The sequence below is a fragment of the Sus scrofa genome, chromosome 12 (assembly GCF_054392235.1).
Source record: "Sus scrofa isolate SSC_HxYL_T2T_F1_AM1 chromosome 12, Sscrofa_HxYL_maternal_Yorkshire_Landrace_v2.0, whole genome shotgun sequence".
NCBI lineage: Eukaryota > Metazoa > Chordata > Mammalia > Artiodactyla > Suidae > Sus > Sus scrofa.
The window spans coordinates 1,902,820-1,922,987 of record NC_139394.1 but is presented as its reverse complement, the minus strand read 5'-3'; the positions used below and the strand labels follow the sequence as shown (position 1 = coordinate 1,922,987).

General features: G+C 58.3%; 1 protein-coding gene across 48 annotated transcripts in view; it reads left to right on the top strand.

Moving 5' to 3' along the window:
- The window catches only part of RPTOR (regulatory associated protein of MTOR complex 1), a 309,620-nt gene that overhangs the window by 137,902 nt on the left and 151,550 nt on the right, over window positions 1-20,168 (top strand). For 41 of the 48 annotated variants that reach the window (XR_014820511.1, XM_084983236.1, XM_084983251.1 and 38 more), the window contains one exon: window positions 17,124-17,282. The exons of the other annotated variants lie outside the window; for them this stretch is intronic. Coding sequence is in view for 31 of the 41 variants with exons in the window: in XM_084983236.1 (XP_084839362.1) it covers window positions 17,124-17,282 (159 nt within the window). In the remaining 10 variants the exon portion in view is untranslated. The remainder of the gene's footprint in view (window positions 1-17,123; window positions 17,283-20,168) is intronic. 48 annotated transcript variants of the gene reach the window in all.

Sequence of the window (20,168 nt, the reverse complement as noted above, 5' to 3'; positions counted from 1 at the left end):
GAGGTGGTCGTGAGTGATGCGCCCACAGGTTTGGGGCTCGGGTAGAAGGTGCCTTTACAGAGCCGCTTGAGTGTATTTACACGTAAGGATTTCTTCCATTTCGCTCCCTTTTTGTGTCTCAGAACCTAATTCTTGAGGCTGCAAATGATTCCTTTTTGCTGTGATGAAGATACCTTATTTACTAACCTAAATCTTGTGTGGAAAAAGGCGGCGTGTGGAAAAGCGGACCGTAGCTGGCCTGTGGAGGAGGCGGGGTGTCTTGGGAATTAGCATTTCTAGCTTGAAGCCCACTGCCCTTGGACGTGCTGGGTTCTGCATCAGGTGAACCCGGGTCTGGTCGGTCCCGCGACCCCGCTTCTGCTCCCCCCTTTCCGCACCCCTTCCAGCCTGGGAGAGGCGGCTGCTGGCCCGTCTCCACTGTTTTCCCAGAGCCCTAGAGAGGGGGCAGGGCTCAAATGGTGTCCCCTCGGGAGGGTCAGGGTGGCGGTCATCGCGTGTGCCCCGCCCTTCCCCTGGACCGCAGCTTCCTCCGGCCTCTGCTCGCAGGCCCATCTGTCAGGCGCAGCCTCCCTCGTCCCTGGGGCCCTCGTCCTAGAGACATCGGGGAGCCCTGGGCAGGAGCCTCCATGTGAGTTCAGGCCCCGTCGTTCAGCCTCGACTGCTCACGCTTCTTTCTTCCTCTCCTCCCCTCCGAACACCTGTCCTCCTGCAGGGCTCGGGGTGGTTTCCTGCCCGCAAGGGCATGCAGGCCGCACCCGCCGACCTTTTCCCGATGAGAAGGGGTTGGGATTGACTTTTCCCAATGAGAAGGGTTGTGATTCTCCTTCAGTGCCGTGGTCATTCCACGTGGAGCTCTTCCTGGTGAGTGACAGGGCCGGGCGTGGCAGGGCTGGGACCCAGCGGCTTCCCGAGCTGGTCCCTGCGCTGTGGGTCGGTGTCCTTACTCAACTGCCATCACCTGCCCTCCGTGTTGGCTCCGGCGAGAGTCTGAGGTGGCGGCCTCGTGGGTATTTGCTGGGAAGCTCTCTGCTTCGCCGGCACAGCTCTTACTCCGCAGAGGTTGGAGCTGGAGCCCCTCTGCCCTCCGCCAGTGGGCTTAGAGGTTTGCTTTTCTTGGGTCCAGCTGGCGTTTGGTTTTTGCCGTTGTTTCCATTAGAATATAGCAAAGCAGGAAGGGGCCACGGCAAGGGCAGCTCGTCTCCCATGCCCGTGGCCGTGCGGGCTGGGCGGCCTGGCTCGCTTGGCTGCGGCTCTCAGGGTGCCGGGCGTTGGCGGCGCGCGGGTCTGTGCGAGGTCGCTAACCCGGGTCTCTGGCTGCTGGCAGTGGAGCAGCTCCTTGTATTTTTTTGCATCAGATGAGTATCTCCTCAGGAAAAGGCCACCTTTAAGCGTTGTCTCGAGCTCAGTAAAAGCAGAATGGCTGTGCTCCTGGAAGTGACAGTGATCTTACCGAGGCCTGAAGGCTCCACGATGCTCAGTGGGCTCTCGGGTTTCTCGCGCTGCCGTGCGGAGCGGATGTGTCTTATGTGGTTGTTTTACACGCAGTGTGATCCCCAGGCAGGGGACAGTGACTACAACACCGTGGTTACATCTGTTCCAACAACAGCCAATTAAAAGTAGGCTGTCAGAGTGCTGCTGGCACAAATCGAGGGAGGCTGAGGGCACACAGCGCTGGAAGCCACGTTTATGTGAGGGTGTGAGCCGTCTGGGTTGTGAACGTGAGTACCGTGGAAGCTCGTCACACCTCTGTGAGGTCGAACCGTATCTTTCTCATTTTCATGGGATGCTTGGCTGGGCAGTTAGAGGGAAGCTTGCTGTAGCTGGCATCGTCTCTCCCGTTTGTCACATGGGCCGTGAGGAGAGACGGATTCGTCTGCCACCAGGCCGGTGGGGAGACCCCGGCCAGTGGTGTGGGGCCTTCCTCCCAGGGGGCCGTGATCCTCACTCACGTCCCGTGTGTGGTGGGGGACTTGCGGCCCCAGAAGACGTCCCATCCTCATCCTCAGAGCCGCTGAGTCTCCACCCGGTCGGAGGACAGCACGTCTTCCTTAACCTGCTCAAGGCCGACGGAGTCGGGCGTCTTGAGAGGAGGCGCTCGAGCTGGGTCTCGGCCGGCGGCCCTGGCGCCGCCGCGTACACCCTGGTCATTCCGTGCTTCTTTCTGCTTCAGTGTGTCCTGGAAGCCAGCCCGCGTCAGTTTCTAGGGAGCGTTCTCACTGGCCTTCCCAGCTGCACGTGCTCTGCTGTGTGGGTGCCGCGGCTCTTTCAGTCTCCTGCAGATGCTGTTAGGGTTGCACCATTTACCACTACAACCGGTACTGCATCGAATGGCCTCATTCCGACGTGGTGTATAGTGAACGGTGTATCCTGAAGGCAAATTCGTCGTGATAGCATCGCTTGGCCGGAAGTCCTGCACTGTGGCTTTTCTGACGGTGACGTCAGAGCCCCACCGAAGGGTCCGGTGCCATCTTTCATTCCCACGGCAGCCGGCAGAGGCCCGGAGGGCCCCGCGGTGCCTCTCGATGTCTGCCAGTCTGCGCAGTCTGCAAGGAGGCACTTTCTCTCATTTTCACGGCAAGTCAAGCTGGAACATTTTTCATACTTACAGGCCGTTTCCTGTAGTAGCGAGGTGTCTGTTCAAGCCTTTTGCCCATTTCGGCTACAGAATATCTTTTTTTTCCGTCATTTCTAACTTCCTGGGTGGTAGCTCCTCCACCCGTGAACCCCCCACTGCCTGTGGCCGCTGAGTCCCTGCCGGTGGGGAGGGTAAGAGGAGTCACAGCGTCAGCCCGGAGGGCAGAGCGGAGGTCCCCACTCGGGGGGAGAGCGCGGGCCCCCTTGGGACGCTGGGCCTCTAGGAGTCAAGGCTCCAGGCCTTGTCCCCGATGAGCTGTCCAGCGCGGCTGGCTTCTGAGATTCCACGTCTCTGAGACAGAAGCGGCTGGGGGCTCGCGGCCTAGAGGTGGCATTGAGACGCACCCCCGTCGCCGGCAGCCCCCGGGCGCAGGCGCAGCCGGGGTCCCTGTGTGCAGACCGCTTCCTCCTCATCCCGAGCTGCTCCCCGCCGTGCCGCCGCGGCCTTACTTCTGCTCCACAGAATGAGGGAAAGGACTCTGCTCCTCCGCCTTCCTCCCCAGCCGCTTGCAGAATTGCGATTTCTCTGCAGTGAGTCGTCTCCTGGAGAGGGTTCCTCCCTGCCAGTGGGGCCCGCGTCCCAAGCACTTGCCTGCAGAGAAGGCGGTGCCTGTGCCCTGTCACAGATGGGTGGGGAGGCCCGATGCTGAGCCATTCCGCTTTGGACCCGCAAATAAATGTAGCTTCTTTTAAATCCGCATCTGATTTATTTTAATGGGAGCTTTTTTTTTTGTCTTTTTAGAGTTGCACCCGTGGCATATGGAGGGTCCCAGGCTAGGGGTCCAATCAGAGCTGTAGCCGCCGGCCTCTACCACAGCTACAGCAACGCGGGATCTGAACTGTGTCTGCAACCTACACCACAGCTCACGGCAACGCCGCATCCTTCACCCACTGACCGAGGCCAGGGATCGAACCCGAAACCTCGTGGCTGCTAGTCACGTTCGTTAACCGCTGAGCCACGACGGGAACTCAATGGGAGCCTTTGAAGTGGAGGCTGTGAGGGTGAGAATCACACCGCTCCTGAGTCTGCAGGTTCTGGCTAGAGCTGAAGGCCAGCTTTTGTTTTGTCTTGTCAGTAAGCAGGAGCAGGACATGCTTACCAACTGGGTCTTCCCTGAGCGGATGCGTCGCCTCAGGGAAAGGCGTCCGTCCGCGGGCCGGGCGAGGCCTCGGGCTGGACTCACCACCCTGCTGTCTGTGAGCCTGAATTGGATGCTGGGCTCTTTTGCACTTGTGATGGACTGTGTGCGGCGAGTGTCACAGCATCACCACGGCGTCGTCATGGGTTTAGGAACCAGGAAGGGAAGAGGGGCTGCATGGTTCATGCTGATTACTTCTGACTGCTTCCTGTTCTGGAACATTCCTTCACTGGAATGAAGCAGGGCTTCACAGGGTCGGGTTTAAGTTCTAAAATGGGAAACAGAGTGAGGCTGACGGTAAGTTCTGAAGCTCGGGAACGGCTGTTGGCCCCATCACAGGTGCCCGGCACCCTCGTGGCCGAGTGCCTGGTGGCCTTCGTCTGCAGGCCGGGCTGACTCGGCGCCACTTCCCGAGGCGCTTGCTTCGCTCGCCTCCCCCTGGGAGCCCCCCGCCGCCTGCGAGCCCGAGTCCAGAGCCTCCAGCTTCGGGCTCGGCAAACGCTGGTTACAGTGAACAGACAGGTGGTCTCGGTCTTCTATTCCTTATGAGTCTTTTGGTTCTAATCACTACACATCTGAACGTTTTAGTTTTGGGGGACATTCTAGATGCTTTAGAATTTTATTGACATGTACAAAGCCAACAGTATTCGTCATTCACATATGTTTCCTTTAAGTGGCTTTTCGGGTCCGTGTGAGCCTGCGCTCAGTGCTGTAGGACACAGGCAGAGATAGGGAGGCAGGCGGCCAGCGGGCACACACGCGTGTGTGAGGAGCGGTGCTGGAGCGGCACCGGGCGCCACTGGGAGGGAGTCAGGGCTGCGCATGTTTCAGAGACCCCCGCGGATAAGTGGGAGGGTACTTTAGGAATGGGGACCTGGGGGCGACCTTAAAAAGAGGGCTCAGGGCAGAGGACCCTGTGTTGGGCTGGCAGGGGGTCACTGATGAGTTGGGATGTTGAGCTGACACTTCTGTTTACAAGGGTCGAGATGCCGGCTGGATGATAGTGGAAACCGTTCACCTAGCGGGGAGAACGGTTATGTATAAACTCCTTTAATCTTCACAGAAACTGTGCGCCCCCCACCGAGGCCTTCCATTTTACAGATGAGGAAGGGGAGGCGTGGGGGAGTTAAGTAGTCTGCCCAGCTCACAAGCTGGTAAGAACCGGGGCTCTGTCTGTCCCCAGGTCATCTTCTCAGCCATCGTACCCTACTCTTCGTCTGACCCAACCAATAAAGTTGACTGTGAGGTCTGAAGGCAAATGGCCCCAGAACTGGTTAAGTCTATGGTTTAGCATTGTCAGGATTCTGGATGATTCTCTTTTCTTGATGCAGCTCTCGTGATGGCAAGATGGCTGCTGCAGCTCCAGACATCACATCCATGTCATTGTGTTCAAAGGGAGAGAGGAGGAGCAGCCGTTCTCGTCAGTGAGAACACTGGTCCACAGGCTTTCCAGCTGGCTGCCCTCAGGTCTCCCTGCTCAGGCTTGATGCCCGGAAACGTTCAGCCTTGTAGGGGAACAGAATTTGCCACCCCCAGATGTCTCCTTGGCACTCAGATTATTTTAAACCAAAAAAGCAGCTGGTGCCCAAAGGACTCAGGAAGAAAGTTCGACCTTCCCCTTATCGTTCTGAAGAAGGTAGACAGAGCCTCCTCCCCCCCACCGCCCCCCCCCCCCACCCGGGCCAACCCCTGCAGTGTGGACAGGAGCGTGGCAACATCTGTCTGCCAGAGTTCCTGTCCGTGTCCGCCACCTGAGCCCCGGTGAGCGTCTGTCTTCCAGGTGAATCACCTTCTTCCGTCTTGCTGTCCCAGCCCTGCCCCGACCCCCGTCTCCGCCCTGCTTCACGCAGGTGGTATTTAACGGGAGGGGAGGGTTTCGGCCACTTTGGCAAGTGACTCTCTTTTCCTGGGCCCCTCCCACGCACACATGCCAGTAAACTTTTGTTTGATTTTCTCTTGTTAATGTCCCTCAAGTCAGTTTAATTCTTAGACCGGCCAGAAGCCCCTCGAAGGGTCGAGGAAAATGTCTTCTCCCAAGCAGCCTCTCCCGCGTTCCTCCCCGCCCGCCTTCTTTATCGTTCCTCTGCTCCTGTTCCTGGGACTAGATGTATCTCCAGGGCAGGAGTGAGAACGGACTGCGGTCTCGGCCGGCCCAGGGCTGCAGCCTGACGGGGGCAGGTGATGCTGCCGCAGCCCAGGGCCTGCTCCCGACCTGAGCCCCGGCGGGTGAGCCGCTTGCCAGGCGTGGGTGGTAGCAGCTGGCCCTGCAGTTCTGAGCGGTTGCAAGGTATTCAGTACTGGCAGGTGGCATTTCTGATTCTGGACCTCACTTTTCCTAAAAATGTTACCTGGAGTGCACCCGATTATCTCACATTTTGTGGTCTTTATTTCTGTTCCGCCCTTAAGAGCGATAGGATACCTCCCAGGCCAGTCACTACTCCCCTGGCCCCAGACGGCAGGGCCCCAGGGCAGCCGAACCCCAGGGCAGCATCACTTCTCAGCCTGCGCAAGGGCCACTCACTTGTCTACGCACAGAAGCCACAGCTGCCTGCGGGGGCAGCGGGCACTGTGCCCCCATTGTCCTGTCCTCCCAAGGCCCCGCCCGCCTCTCTTGAGCAAGATGGGGCCGGAGTGCTCTGTCCCCCAGGTAGAGGGTTGGTGACCCTCAGTGAAAAGACAGATTTCCCGGTTCTGACTGTGACTCACGCCAGGATCATACTTTCCTCTTTTTGGGGGGCGGGGGAGGGGGCGGGCTGTGGCTTCATGTGGGATCTCAGTTCCCAGACCAGGGACTGAACCCGGGCTGCAGTGGTCAAAGCACCCAGTCCTGACACTGGGGCCCGGGAGCGCCCTCTTGGACTTCCTCATGAGCATAAGCCTAAGAGGTGTTTCTGAGACACGTCAGCGTCTGTGTTAGGGTCAGGAAACACTTTTCCAGCTGTGTCAGCCTTCCAGATCATTGGGGTCTGCATTCACCTGTGTGAAAGCACACGTAAGTTTTCTACTTCTCTGGGCGCCTTCTATAAATGTCTGGCCAAAATGTTTCATGTAAGCAAATTTTAGTCAAAAATAGCCAGTTTTATCAAAATTGTTACATGTAAAAAACTTATTTGTAAAAGCTATTGGTAAAACCAATTCTAGGGGCGTTCTTTAAATCATGGAAGCATTTCAAAGTGCTTTTGGCTTTGTTTGTGTGGCTTATTCACTTGTTAATTTAAAAACTTTTTATTATGGAAAGTTTCCACTTCTTGCCGTCTTTTGTCAGTAGTAGTTACCAGCCGGTCCCCAGGCCTCTTTCCTCTGAGCTTCCTTCCACCACTCCCACCCCTCCGTCCACTCCCACCCCCTCCCCACCTCCCACCTCCGCCCACTCCAGCTCCCCCCTCTGCCCACTCCCCCACCACCCACTCCCTTGGCTTATTTTGAAGCTAATCCCAGACATCATATAATTTCATCTGTAAATATCTCGGTGTATCTCAAAGGTGGGTATGACGTTGAAAGACTCCCCACACAGTTTGTTGACTTGAATTACTCAGATAAGCAAGGTGACTACGTTGTGATTGGTTGATCTACCCAGTTACTCCATGGAGTTAATGTAAAAGCCTCCCCTGTGCTGCTCTGCTCATCCATTCGTCTGTCTTTTCCTGCACTTTATTGAAGAGCCAGGTCATGTGCCCTGTAGAATTCCTACAAGTCTGGAAGTGCCCGTCCTGCCCGGCCGGGGCCTGACCACATCTGCCCCCTGGAGGGCCTTTGGGGGCCCGGCTCCCGTAGGTGTTGCGGGCGCGTCCTCTGGGTGTGCGTGACGGGCGTCTCCTCTGAGCCGGTCACAGCCGTGGAGGACCAGCGCCTGGATCCGTCCCTTGGCCATCGGGAGGAGACGGCGCTGTGATTCTGTCCGTCCCTTTGTCTGTTCGCTGGCGGGTCTAGGAAGAGAAACGTCGTCTCATCAGTTATGAGGGGGCTTGACGCCCAGGAGGGGAGCCGGTGTGAAGGCTTTCTCCCTTAGTTTCCCCGGCTTCCAACGGCGCGGGGCTGTGCTCCGCCGGCCTCCTTCCGGGGCTGCAGTCGTGAATCGCTGACGCTCCTGTTGTTGGGCCGCCACCGCCGCCGCCGGGAGCCACTTGAAGGGCCCCCCGGGTCCCTTTGGCACAGGCGTGGCGGTCTGAGGGTTTGCGCCGTCTCTGCTCTGACGCGGCAGCATGTTCCCTGTGCATTCGGTACCTTCTCGGCCCCAGGCCTGGACTCCGCCACCTCTCCAAGGAGCCCCGGGAGGGAACCGGCACTGAGCGCGGAGGCGGAGCGCTGGCGTGGCCTGGGGACCGCGAGGGTGCCGTTCCGTTCTCCCCCCCCCCCCCCCCGGTCTCGCAGCTGTCCCTGCCCCTGCCACCTTCTCCTGGACGGCAGCCCACACGCTCATTTCCTGCCTCCCGGCCCGCACCCGGCACCCCCCGCACCGCTCCCACAGCCCGGAACCGCGTGCACGGGGGTGGCTGTGCTTTGTGAGGTCAGGGCCTCGGCGCAGGGCCCCGCGGAAGGGTCCTCTGCCTGCTGATACGGTCCCTGGAGGCACAGCTAGGTTCATTTGTTTCCTTCTACTGACCATTAAGGAACTGCTTTAAAATTTTTTTAACTTGCTCTATAGTCCTGTAGAAAAGGTCATGGCCCAAAAGTCAGACACACAAAAGAAGCAGCCTGGGTCTCTTCCTGATCTTTCCCCCCGCGTCTGCTCCCTTCTGCAGGGAACCTTTTAAACATTCTGGGGTGTGTGCCTCTGTCAGCGAGGTGGATGGATACACGTGGACACACGTGTTGCCCTTTTTCTTAGATAAATGGTAGAATTCTACACACACTTGTCTCTCCCTTGCTCTTTTTTTCACTTTATTAGATTAGAATCATTGTGTCCTCACTAGAATCAAAACTTCATTTTTTTCCCTCTGAAGCAGGCTTCCTCAAAAGCCAGCACTATTGACATTTTGGGCTGGCCCATTTATCTTTGTGGCACTAATGTCCCCACATGCTGTCGTAGGATGGCAGCAGCTTCCCTGGCATGTACCCATTAGATGCCAGCCTCACACCAGACGTGCCCCGGGGGGCAGAACTGCTCCCCCCCGATTCCCACACCCACACAGGGGAGCGTCTAAGCCCCTGTGCGGAGGCCATGCCACCCTATTCCCGAAGTGGATTCAGACCCCATCTAGACGCTGTGGCTTCTATTTTTGGACTTTGAATACTGAACCAGCCCTTCTGGTTCTCTTGTGCCTCTTTTGCAAATTACAGGAGAAGGGAGGCAGGAAGAACTGTTATTGAATAATACATAAAGGAAAGGGAGGCGGTAATTTCACAGATTTCCTGTAAGACTGCTCTTATTGGGAAGAGAGTATTAAAACACCAGGAGTTACCGGGACCTTGGTGGTGGCCCTTCCATGCCAGGGGTCACCTTTCTTGCCTTCGAGTGCCTGCCCGCAGGGCTGTGGCGGCTGTGTATGCCTGTTGTGCCGGGACGTGGCCCCCACGGGCACAGGCGCTCTCCTCCCACGCAGGTGGATGTCAGGCTGGGCTGTAGGGTAAGCGGGAAGCAGCCAGGGGGCTTAGTCCAGGGCAGCAGAACCATCCAGCCTGGTGTTCAGGGACCACCCCTAGGGGCAGGTGAGCGAGTCCCGAAGGTGGCGCCTTTGCCGCAGAGTGAGGAGGCGGGCCCTGCTGGGGCCACCGGGAAGCCAGGACCTGCGGGAGCCGGCAGCTCCTCCCACCCTGTCACTCCCAGGTCTCTGAGGCCATTTCTGTGTAAGGTACAGAAACGGTGTTAGCAGGAGTGCTCCTGTGGCAGGGGAAGACCTGCGTCTAAGCCGAGGGCCGGCCAGAGCCCGGCTCTCTGTGGGCTCCTGGGGCCGCCGTTTGGGGCCTGATGCGGGGTCTCGGGTGGGAGAGGTAGAAGGCAGTGACGCTCTCTCCCGAGTGGCCTGGGGGCTGTTTCTTTGGATGAATTCCAGCTCGGTTCTCAAGGGGGGTGGCGGGGACCCCCAGCGGACTGCTGTGCCGCCTGGGGTGGCCGCCGTTTAGCAGATACTCAGTTCCCACTTGCACCGCGCATACTATTCACATCCTTGTGTCCGTGTTCTCACTGTTCGGGTTAAACACACGTGAGCCGTTGCCTCCGAGACGAGGCGTCCCCTGCAGCGGCTGCGGCTCAGGGCCCGTGGCCGATCCGGGGTGTCCGTGTCCCTGCGTCCAGTGAGTGCTCCCCCTTCCCGTCCCCTCGGCCTCGAGCTCGGGACATTCCGGGGGCGCCTCGTCTGCCCCCCAGGCAGGTCCGTAAATACGGAGGGTTCCGGTCAGCAGGAGGTATCAGTCCTGCTCGGAGGCAGCCCGGCGTTCCTGTGCGGGCGGAGTGGCAGCGGGTGACTGCGGCTGCGGAGCCCCAGGCGGTTCTCAGCCTCTCGGTCCGGCCGGGGAGCCGCCCCTCGTGAGACGAAGGGCTTCCTGTTAGTGGGTGTGGGAGCCCAGAGGCCATGCTGAAGCAAGACAGGCTGCCAGCACGCGGGGCCCTTCTGCCAACCTGCTCCCTGTCTGTCCCAGTTGGCAACTACACGACAAAGCTCAGTGTTAGTCTCCAGGGATGTCCTCCGGCTGCCTGACTGTAAGAATGCCCTGCCGCATGCCAGCTCCGTGACCTGATGGTAGCTGCCGAACCTTGCTGTCTCGGTTCCCTCTCTGTAGGACAGGGACAATGACCACACCTGCTTTGCGTGGTGGCTGTGAGGTCGGGTGGTCCGAAGTGCCATGTGAGCACCAACCCCCAGCCTCGTCCTCTGTCCAGCCTAACGACCTGCTCTTTGCCACGTGCAGAGGAGGCAGGGGCGGTTGTGTTGTAGTTGTTTTGCTGAAGAGGAAATTGAGCTTGGGCTTGGCCGGTGGCTTTCCCAGGTTGAGTGGCTCGTAAGTCACTGCTCTGGGGCAAGTTGGACGGTGATGGGAGAGGATGGAGGAGAAAGAGGAAGAGGAGGAGGGGTGCGGAGGACCCAGGGACGGCAGGGTGGGGACTGGCTCTCAGGGCACTGGGTTTGGCCGTAAGGACCCCAGGGCTCCGGCAGTGCCGCCTGAGTGGCACAGTGAGCTTTGGAACAGCGTGAGAAGGTTGCAGCGAGAGCAGAGAAGGTCTTGCCCTTGGAGGCTGGCCCCTGCCCTGCCCTGCCCTTGCCCTGCCCTGCCCTGCCCCTGCCCCTGCCCCTGCCCTGTCCCGCCCCTGCCCTGCCCCGCCCCGCCCTGCCCTCCCCCTGCCGGAAGCGCTGTCCCCTCGCTGATCCTCCAGCCGAGGGAGAGAAGCAGGAGGGGAAACGTTACACACGCCAGTCATCTGCGCAACTGCCCGCTGCCCTGTCACCGTGCTTTTCAGCCTTTTCTCTTTTCTCCTGGGTCCTCACGAGCAGAAGGGTCCCCCAGAGTCTCCAGGTGGCCGTCCCAAGGGAGCTCGTCTTTTCATTACCTTTCAGGCGGTCGGAAGCCTGGAAAGGCACGGGTCAACCTCCTTTGCAGTGCCTCTGCTCACAGACAGCACTCCTGGTCCCTCGTGTCAGACGGAGACACGGCTCCAGGCAGGGCCGCCTGTCCCCCGGCAGAGGCTGCTGTGCAAGTGTCCTCCGGGCCCCCTCCCTTAGCGGGAGTTTGCGTTTCCTCCAGGGTCCACCCCGCTTGTTCAAGCGGCTGATCATCAGGGCGACTGGACCATCTGCTCCATTGCTGTGCTCCGTCCCGCAGAGCAGGATTTTCAAAAAATCTCATGATGGAGATTCTGTCGTGGCTCAGCAGAAACAGATCCAGAGCGCATCCGTGAGGTGGCAGGTTCGATCCCCGGCCTCGCTCAGGGGGTTAAGGACCCGGCGTTGCCGTGAGCTGCGGTAGAGGCCAGCAGCGGTAGCTCCGATTCAACCCCTCGCCTGGGAACCTCCTCCATATGCCGAGGGTGCAGCCCTGAAAAATAAAAAAAAAGATTTTTAAAGCAAAAAATACAAAAACTCATAAGTGAAAATGAAGCTTGAAACCTGTGATATGACAGCTTTTTCTGGAGAAGCTTGTGGGGCTTTGCAAACACTGGTAGGAAGTATTTATCCCTCATTTGTTCCCACACCAGTGTTTAGTGAGTGCCAGCTGTGTGCCAGGCGTCACACTGACCTGAGGATGCCGAGGTGCCAGGCCCCCGTGGGCCCGCCTTCCCACTCAGGGCAGGAAGAGGGAGGGGGCAGGGACGGTGCAAGCAGAGGGGTGACGGGGACCTGGCGGTGCCGCGGGAGCGCTGGCACAGGTACCAGCGTCGGGTGGCCGCTGAGAGGACGTTTCAGAGGAGTAACGTTTAGCCTGTGTTTGCGGAAGGAATTGGAAGTGTCCGGCAAGACGCAGGGTCGGGTGGAGAAAGTTGCGGGAGGGTGTGTGCGGCCCGAAGGCGGGCAGCCGCCCAGGAGGCCAAAGCCTGGGCAGAGCCCTTCTTGTGGCTGGAGCGCAGACGCACGCGGGTGTTCGAGACCAGGATGGTGTCTCCCAGGGGCCTGCGGGCCTTTCTAGAGAGTTCGCGAGGCCAGTGGGAAGCTGTCAGCAGGGCAGACGGGCTGAATTTCGGAGAATGGGTTTGGATGGGGCAACACAGTGCTGGTGGATTGGTTGGGAAGTTGTGATAATCTGAGAAATGGATCCTGGTGATGGGATTGATGATGGTGGTGGGTGATTGTGGTGGTGATGGTGGTGGTGGTGGTGGTGATGGGATTGGCGGTAGTGATGGTGGTGGTGGGTGATGGTGGTGATGGGATAGACAGTAGTGATGGTGGTGGTGGTGGTGGTGGTGATGGGATTGGTGGTGGTGGTGATGGTGATGGGATTGGTGGTGGTGACGGTGGTGGTGGTGGTGATGGTGACAGTTGTGGTCACAGTGCTGGTCGTGGTGCTGATGATGGGGGCAGCGAAGGTGATGACAGTGATGGTTGTGGAGGTGGTGACAGCAGTGGCGTGGTCTGGGTGGTGATAGTGAGGCTGGAAAGGGCTGTGGCAACAATGGGGGGGTGGTTTTGGAGACGGTGGCATAAAGCCAGGGCCTGGAGCTTTCTCGCGTGGCACTACCACCCAAGTCGGGTGTCTCTTGAGCAGACCTGACCTCCTTCCCTGCCAGCGTTTTCCTGGAAGTCTTTGCTTCCCACATGGGAAGTCGTGGGGTGGGGTGAAAGGTAGGCACGACCCCAGACCAGAGGCCGAAGTGCCCCAGACTCTGACGTCGTGTTGGTTCCTCCTGGACAGCTCGCAGACAGTCTCTCAGGCATTTTCCTGTTTGTTGGGTCTGAGCTTGAGATGTGGCTCACTCCCCAGGGGGCTGGAAGTGACTCACGCACAGTGACCCTGACTGGAGCCCCTGGCTGTGGGGTTCTCTCTGGGACACCCCCCCTGCCCCCAGCAGAGCCCCTCCTGCCCCACGCTCTCCACCCTGGGAATCTGCCCTGGTGGCAGGGGCGTGCCCACCAGGAAGGCGGAGTCTGCAGCCTCTGCTTGGGCCTTAGCAGCAGGATGGCCCAGGGCTTCCAGGTTCACTGAGCTGCGGGCAGGCTTCCTTTGTGCCTTTCTTCTGTGGGTTCGGCGGGTTTGGTGGGTCATTCCTCTGCTCTCTTCCTCTCTCGCATACCCAGAAATTTCCATGCTCGTGTTTTGTTTTTTGTTTTTTTCTGCCACCCAAAGCACATGGAGTTCCTGGACCAGGGATTAGGTCTGAGCCACAGTTGGAACCTGCGCTGCAGCTGTGACAACACTGGGTCCTTAATCCCCTGTGCTGGGCCGGGGATTGAACATGCGTCCCCTGTGCTGCAGCGACGCCGACCGTCCCACTTCGCCACAGTGGGAACACCCACGCTTGTATTTTATGACATCTCGAGATTTGGACTCGCAGTAGCAATGCCTCGCCCGACAGGCAGCATTCGAGAGACTTGCTTTGTCTTTTCACGCGTGCAGTTAAACTTGTCACACGTCTCCCAGATGCTGAGGCCTTCCTCTGCCCGGCTGGCCCTCTAGCCGTGGAGCCATCGTCCCAGGCCTTCTAGTTTTGAAACAACCTTCACCTGGTGTGGTGGAGATTTAATTTAGTGCTTCTCATTCCAAAGCCCTCAAAAATATTAATTAAGTCCCGTAAAACCCCAGGAGGGCTATTAACATCGGCGCTGCCCTTCTTGCCGGTCCGTTAGTGGGTCCCTTCCGGGGAGATGAGGCTCAGTCCTTTTCTGCGCCCACAGGGAGGACCGTGACGGAGCCAAGGTCAGAAATAACGGACCCCTGACTGTAGTGATGTCTCCAAGTAATGCCCGCCCGTGACCGTGGTGCACTGCGGGAGAGCTCTCTCCCGCTTAGGACCGATCCCCGGGGGTGAACGGCCTTTCAGCGGAGCTGGGGCTTCGTAAATCCCAGTTGCAGAGCTGCACACAGGAGGGCCGCCTCAGAGAAGCTGGGCACTAGCAGTAAGACGTGGGGCGCAGACAGAGCAGGAAGCACTGTCCCCCCTGCCCCGGAGAAGCTTCCAGCGCTGGGTGGGCACCGAGTGAGCCCCCGCCGTGGAGCCAGCCCCCTGGGAATGAAGAGGGCACCAGAGTAGCCGTGGTACTCCCCGGCGGTGGTCCCTGTTCCACTTACTGCCTGCAGGAACTTTCTGGAAGTAAAGCATTATGGGCAGGGCCATAAACACCAGTGTGCTGAAGGTTTACTGGCTGTTATCGGCTTGCTGTCTGATAAAACTGGCTGCGTGGAACTTACTTGGTAATCACCTGGCAGGAGCAGTGGTGCGGGGGTGGCTCCGGTCCCTCTTGCCTCCTGCCTTCACCCTCACCTGCCCTCTCCAGAAGCTTCCACACCCTCCTCGTGGGGAAGGAAGGGCACCCCCGGGGGGCTCTCCTGGGCGCCCTCAGAGCGCGCGGGAAGGAGGCAGTTTCCAGCTCCCGCTCTGTCTCTTGTCCTAGAGCCAACAACGGGGGACAGCTGGAAAGCCACGGCCATTTGAGCTGGGTTTCTCTCCAGCCTGATTTCCTGTGACTGCTCTTGGTAGTACGTGAAATTGCTTTCAGCTCTTTTGTGCTCACAGGCAGATGTGTAGCCAATTGAGAACCTCTTTTAGCAGCCTTTGAGATTGTTCTATGATTCAGCCTCCCCATTTTGCTGTTTTACTGCTTCCTGTATGAGCCACCTAGAAGCCTTCCAGGGAGTGGGAAAAAGGCGCATCTGATGTTTCAGCCCCACCGCCCCCACCCCCAGGCCGGAGGCTCAGTCATGTCACACTCTCGAAAGGCTGCTCCCTTCCCTTGAGCCCCAGGGCCTTGGCCTCGTAGCACATGGTCCTAAAATGGTCTTGGAATTCTTCTGATTATTTCTGCCGATCCAGCCAGGATGGCTTCTAAAAAGCTCTTATATCAGAAATGCCCTGGCATTTATTTGAATTGACGCAAAGGCCCAGGTCAGAGTGTCCACCAAGATGCGATGCGATTGGCTGCCCCCGTTGGCCATTGCAGCAGCTCTGACTCGCAGAAAAATCGGAATTCTCAGTTTCTGCGGCCCTGTCCCCGTGGCTCAGGTGCACAGGCCAGAGCAGCTGTCCCCTGGTCCTTTCCTCCAGCCGATGCTGCTCCCGGGCTCATGGGGAGCCTTTCCGCCTCGTCGGATTGTGCTCGCGTGGGAGTCGGTCTGGAGCACGCGTCTGAGGCCTCGACATCCTGGCAAAGCGTTTCCTTCTTTGCTCCCAAACTGGACGGTCATTTACCCACTGCCCGCATCTTGTTTTGAGGGATTGGCCAAACTTGAGGTGAGTGGAGCCTCCAGACTCGGTGCCCGGGCTCTGTCTTACTCGGAGCACAAATGAGCGGTTTATCCGTGTTAAGTCAGGAGTGTTTCTCTGTCTCCTTATCCTAACTGTCTATTGTGAAGACACGCGAATGGCAAAGTAGAGGACTCATTGCACACCTGCGTGCCCGCTGCCCAGACGCGCCAGCTTTACATGCACCTGGCTGATGCTGTGCTGCCATGCCCCTGTGTCAGGTGGGCGCCGTCATTTTGGTTTGTTGGACTATGATTACTAGAATCAGCATCAGTAAACGTCTGATGGTCTCTCGGCTAATATTTAAAAAATAGGCGTTTGCTAATAAGCTGTGGGCTCTGTCTGCCCTCCGAGGGCAGATGAGTTCTCTCCCTGGAGCTCCGACAGTTTCACGGGAACACGTGACGAAGACGGAAGGTCAGTTCCGGGAAAGGGAAGGTTGTTCCTGCCGAAGGGGACCGGGAGGGGCCATGCACTCGAGCCGGGCCGGACCTGGTGCTCCCAGGGCGTGGTTTAGCCCTCGGAGTGCTCCCGCGTCCTCCGCCGCCACCTCCACACTCTTCTGAAGCATCAGCGGCGTCTTCCTGCAGGTCGCCGCGTGCTGGCGCTGTCCCCGGAAGGCCAGAAAGCGTGTGTTTGGACCGAATTCTGGACTCTGGCTAGCAGCCCCCTGGCGTGCTGGCGTCTCTGGCCCGACCCAGGCCTCGCCTTCGAGGGCCTCGTTCACTTCCCACATCAGCTTCAGCAGCGGCCTGTCCGACTCCAGGACGGAGCTGGTCCGGCTGTGTTTCTCGGGAAGGAGCGTTGGCCGTCGTCGGTCAGCCCGGGGCGAGCCGATGTCAAGGATGCGGCCGCGTCCTACCAGACGGGGAGCCTCGCCTCTGCTCAGGCCTCCTGCTCTGTTTTCCAGGAGCGTTTCCTGAAACTGCCTGGTCTGAGTTTTGTGCGTTTCCTAAGCCGAGTCTTCGCTGTCGCTTTGAGAGTGGGGGCTCCTCGCAGCCTGTGGTTCGTATGCGTCTGAGGGCTGCTGGGTTCTGTGTTCCCCTCCCGAGCCTCGCGGCGGGAGTGGTGGGAGGGCCGAGCAGGGCCAAGGGGACCGGGCAGGAGGGGGCCGCTGCCTCCTCCCCGTGCCGTCTCTTTGAACCGCCCTCCCTGCGGCCCGTACGTTGCAGTGTCCTACTTCCTCTCTTCCGTGTTCCAGAGGCTTCCCAGGCAGAGCCAGGGCTTTGGAGAAGTACTTTTGCCATCACGGGGGCACTCCCTTCTGCTTCGCGTTACCACGTGGCAGGCACGCTTGTCTCTCTCCTGCGATGTCGCCGTCGTCGTCCTCAGTAGCGCGCGCTGCAGACGTGAGCGTCCGCGTCCCCCTGTGACGCGGGCCTCGTCCCAGTTTGGAGGTGGAGGAGCGCGAGGTCCCTTGTCCAGAGTCCTGTTCGTGCCAACTCGAGCTAAGGCCGGACTTTCGGCTCCTGCTGTCCGCATGACTCCACCGTAAGTGTCTCCATTTGTTTCTCCTCCAACAGGCCCGGTACAAGCAGAGCCTCGATCCGACCGTGGATGAAGTGAAGAAGCTTTGCACGTCCTTGCGGCGGAACGCCAAGGAGGAGCGGGTCCTCTTCCACTACAACGGCCACGGGGTGCCCAGGCCCACGGTCAACGGCGAGATCTGGGTCTTCAACAAGGTGGGCGGGCCCCGGGCCCGGCTCCCTCCTGCTGCTGCGAGAAGGCCTGGCTGCAGGCCCGCTCCCTGCAGCCTCTATCCAGCTGTTGGTGTCTCAGCCGTCTCCGCAAACCCCGATGCAGGGAGGCCGAACAGGGACGTGGGCCGGTCATCGGGCGGGAAGCTTGGGGTCCTTTATGCTCCGGTGGTAGGAATAGAAAGAGGCACAAGGAGTTGTTTCTTTTGCAAAACACGTGAACGAAATGGCTGTCTAGGAAGTTGTGAGGCCTGGCATATGGGGTTTATTTTCTCCTCTGTGAGGATGTGAGTTGTTTGCAGTTCTCGAGGAAAGACCTCCAGAACGTCAGCCTTGCAGTTTCCTCAATTCGGTAGACTCTGCTCGGAGAGTTAGTCACGTTCCTAGAAGGGGAACTGGCGTGAGGACTCCGCAGAGCTGGTACCAGGCACGGCCGCAGATGGGCCCTCGGCTCTGCTTTCTCCAGGGTCCACGGAGCTGGCCTCCTGCTGTTCCTTCATCAAAAGACCGGAGATGGGAGTCAGGGGGCGACACCCCTTCTCCCCCCCCATCCTGGGCCCCCCAGTGCAGCAGGCCTCGGGCTCTGGGCACACTCCCCGAGAAGGGGGCCGCAGCTTACGCGGCGGGGCATGTGGACAGGGTGGGGACTGGGCCAAGTTGACTTCCACGTTCAGCCCCATCCCGTATCAGCTCTGGAGCGTGGCCAGGCAGTAAACCTTCCTGGCCCTCTTCCCCTCATCGCAGGGGCCCCTTCCTCGTGCTGTGTTGGGTTAATGTACCCGGCAGCCTCCCCACAGCCTGCTCTCCGGGTGGGTCACTCCCCCCGGTGGCCAGCAGGGGGCAGGCGGGCCGCCGGGGCCCAGACCCTGCTCCTCCCTTAGGGGGAGTGCCTTCCCTTCCTTGTGAAGGCCGAGATACCAACTTTATTGTAATCATTTTTATTAATTATTGTATTGTTACGGTTCAAGCCTGTGATTATAAAAGAAGTGGAATGAAAGGAAACATGATGTAGCCGAGCGCCAGCCGTCCCTCAGCCAGTGAGAGATGAGCCTGCAGGGCCTGCCTCCCCGCAGGTGTCGGCCCCTTGAGCTCTGGTCTGACCTTGCTTCCCCACCCTCGGGGCATCTGCAGACACGCAGGGCAGGGTGTTTTGAGTTGACGAGATTGGCATCGGGCCTGCTGAGTCAGGCTCTGGGATCTGTCCTCCTCCCCGCTTTGTCCTGTCCCGCTGCCCGCAGCCTTCTGTCCCCATGTCCTCAACGAAGGACTCTTGTCTCCACTGGTCGTGGCCATGATCCAGGCTCCTTGACAGCGGGCAGGGGCACCTGGCTTGCAGGCGGGCTGCGCGCTCTTCTCGCAGCACCATTTCTTCTCTGTTTTGTGTCTTTTTCTTATTTATTTGAAGGAATTCCTCCTCTTCTGGACCGTGACCCTTTATCATTTTGTGAATTGCGTGTGTCCCTACATTTTTGGCTTGGTTTCTCTGTCTGTCTGCTTCTGTTCTCGTGGGCCCTCAGGGGACAGAAGTCTTGATTCCGACGTGGCCACCTGCTCAGGCTTCCCTTAGGGGGTGTGCGTTTCATGTCTCGTTTGAGAAGACTTGCCATGTGCTGAGTTGATAAAGCATGCCACTGTTCTTTCAAAAGTGTATTTTTCTCCGTTAATGTAGGAATTTTCCATCTACCTGACACTTATTTTTGTACATACTGTTAGGTTAGGGTTCACCTTCTTTTTTCTTTTTTCAAATGGATCCCATCACCACTTCCTGCGAGCTTTGGACTCGATCTGCGTTTCTGAGCTCCCTGTCCCGGTCCCTGGGTCTGCCTCTGGGTCCGCAAACCATTTCAACGAGTGTAGGTTTTCAGTGATTCTCAGTATCTGGGAAGGCGAGTTTCACCTTTCATCCATGAAAATACTGAGTCACCCTGCCCGTCAGTGACTTGATGGGAGGAGACTCATTGTCTTTGTGTTATCGAGCCGTCTTCCAAACAAGGCTTTTTTTTTTTTTTTATCATTTCACAAAGGTTTCTGCCATTTGCTGGAGGCATTCCTACTTACTGGATGTCTCTGGTGCTGTTCAAACCGCTTCTTATAAAACTGTGTCTGCTGAGTTTGCCGGGGTGCACGGCAGGGCAGGTGGCGTCTGCACGTTTACTTCACGTCTGCTGGTGCTGGTGCTCTTGCTCGCTGGTGCTCGAGAGTTGCGCGTATCTTAAGATTGTGCTGAGAGACTCCGTGTCTGCAGAGGTGACAGTTTTCCTTCTTGGCTTTTCCCTCCCGTCTTGCTGTGCTGTCCTTGTGTCTTACTCTGCCGGCCAGCGCCTCCAGGAGGGAGGCGGCGCCTGGGTGTCTTTGTGTCCTTTCCAAGGGTTTGCTGCCTATGTGTCACTGTACAATGGGTGCGAAAAGTGTTTGCCAAGAGAGTGAAAAATAAGAAACCCCCTTTTACTGGATTAAAAAGTTCCTTTCCACTCCGAGTTCATTTTTCAAAATCATGAATAGATGTTGCCCTTTTTTTTCCGTTCTTTTCGAGCCACACTCATGCACATGGACGTTCCCAGGCCAGGGATCAAATCCAAGCTGCAGCTGCAACCTACACCACAGCTGCAGCACTGCCAGACTCTTAACCCACTGTGTCACTGCGGGAATTCCGGATGTTATAGTCTCCCAAACCGCTGTGTGTGTGTGTGTGTGTGTGTGTGTGTGTGTGTGTGTGTGTGTGTGTGTGTGTGATTTTCCTCCTTTAAAGTGGAAACGCAGTCGATGATGTATGATGTTCAGATGTTAAGTCTACCCTCCCTTGTGGGATAACTCGGTATGTCTTTGTCAATTCCGTGTTTCTTGTAGAAACACGCAGCTGCCAGCCTCCAC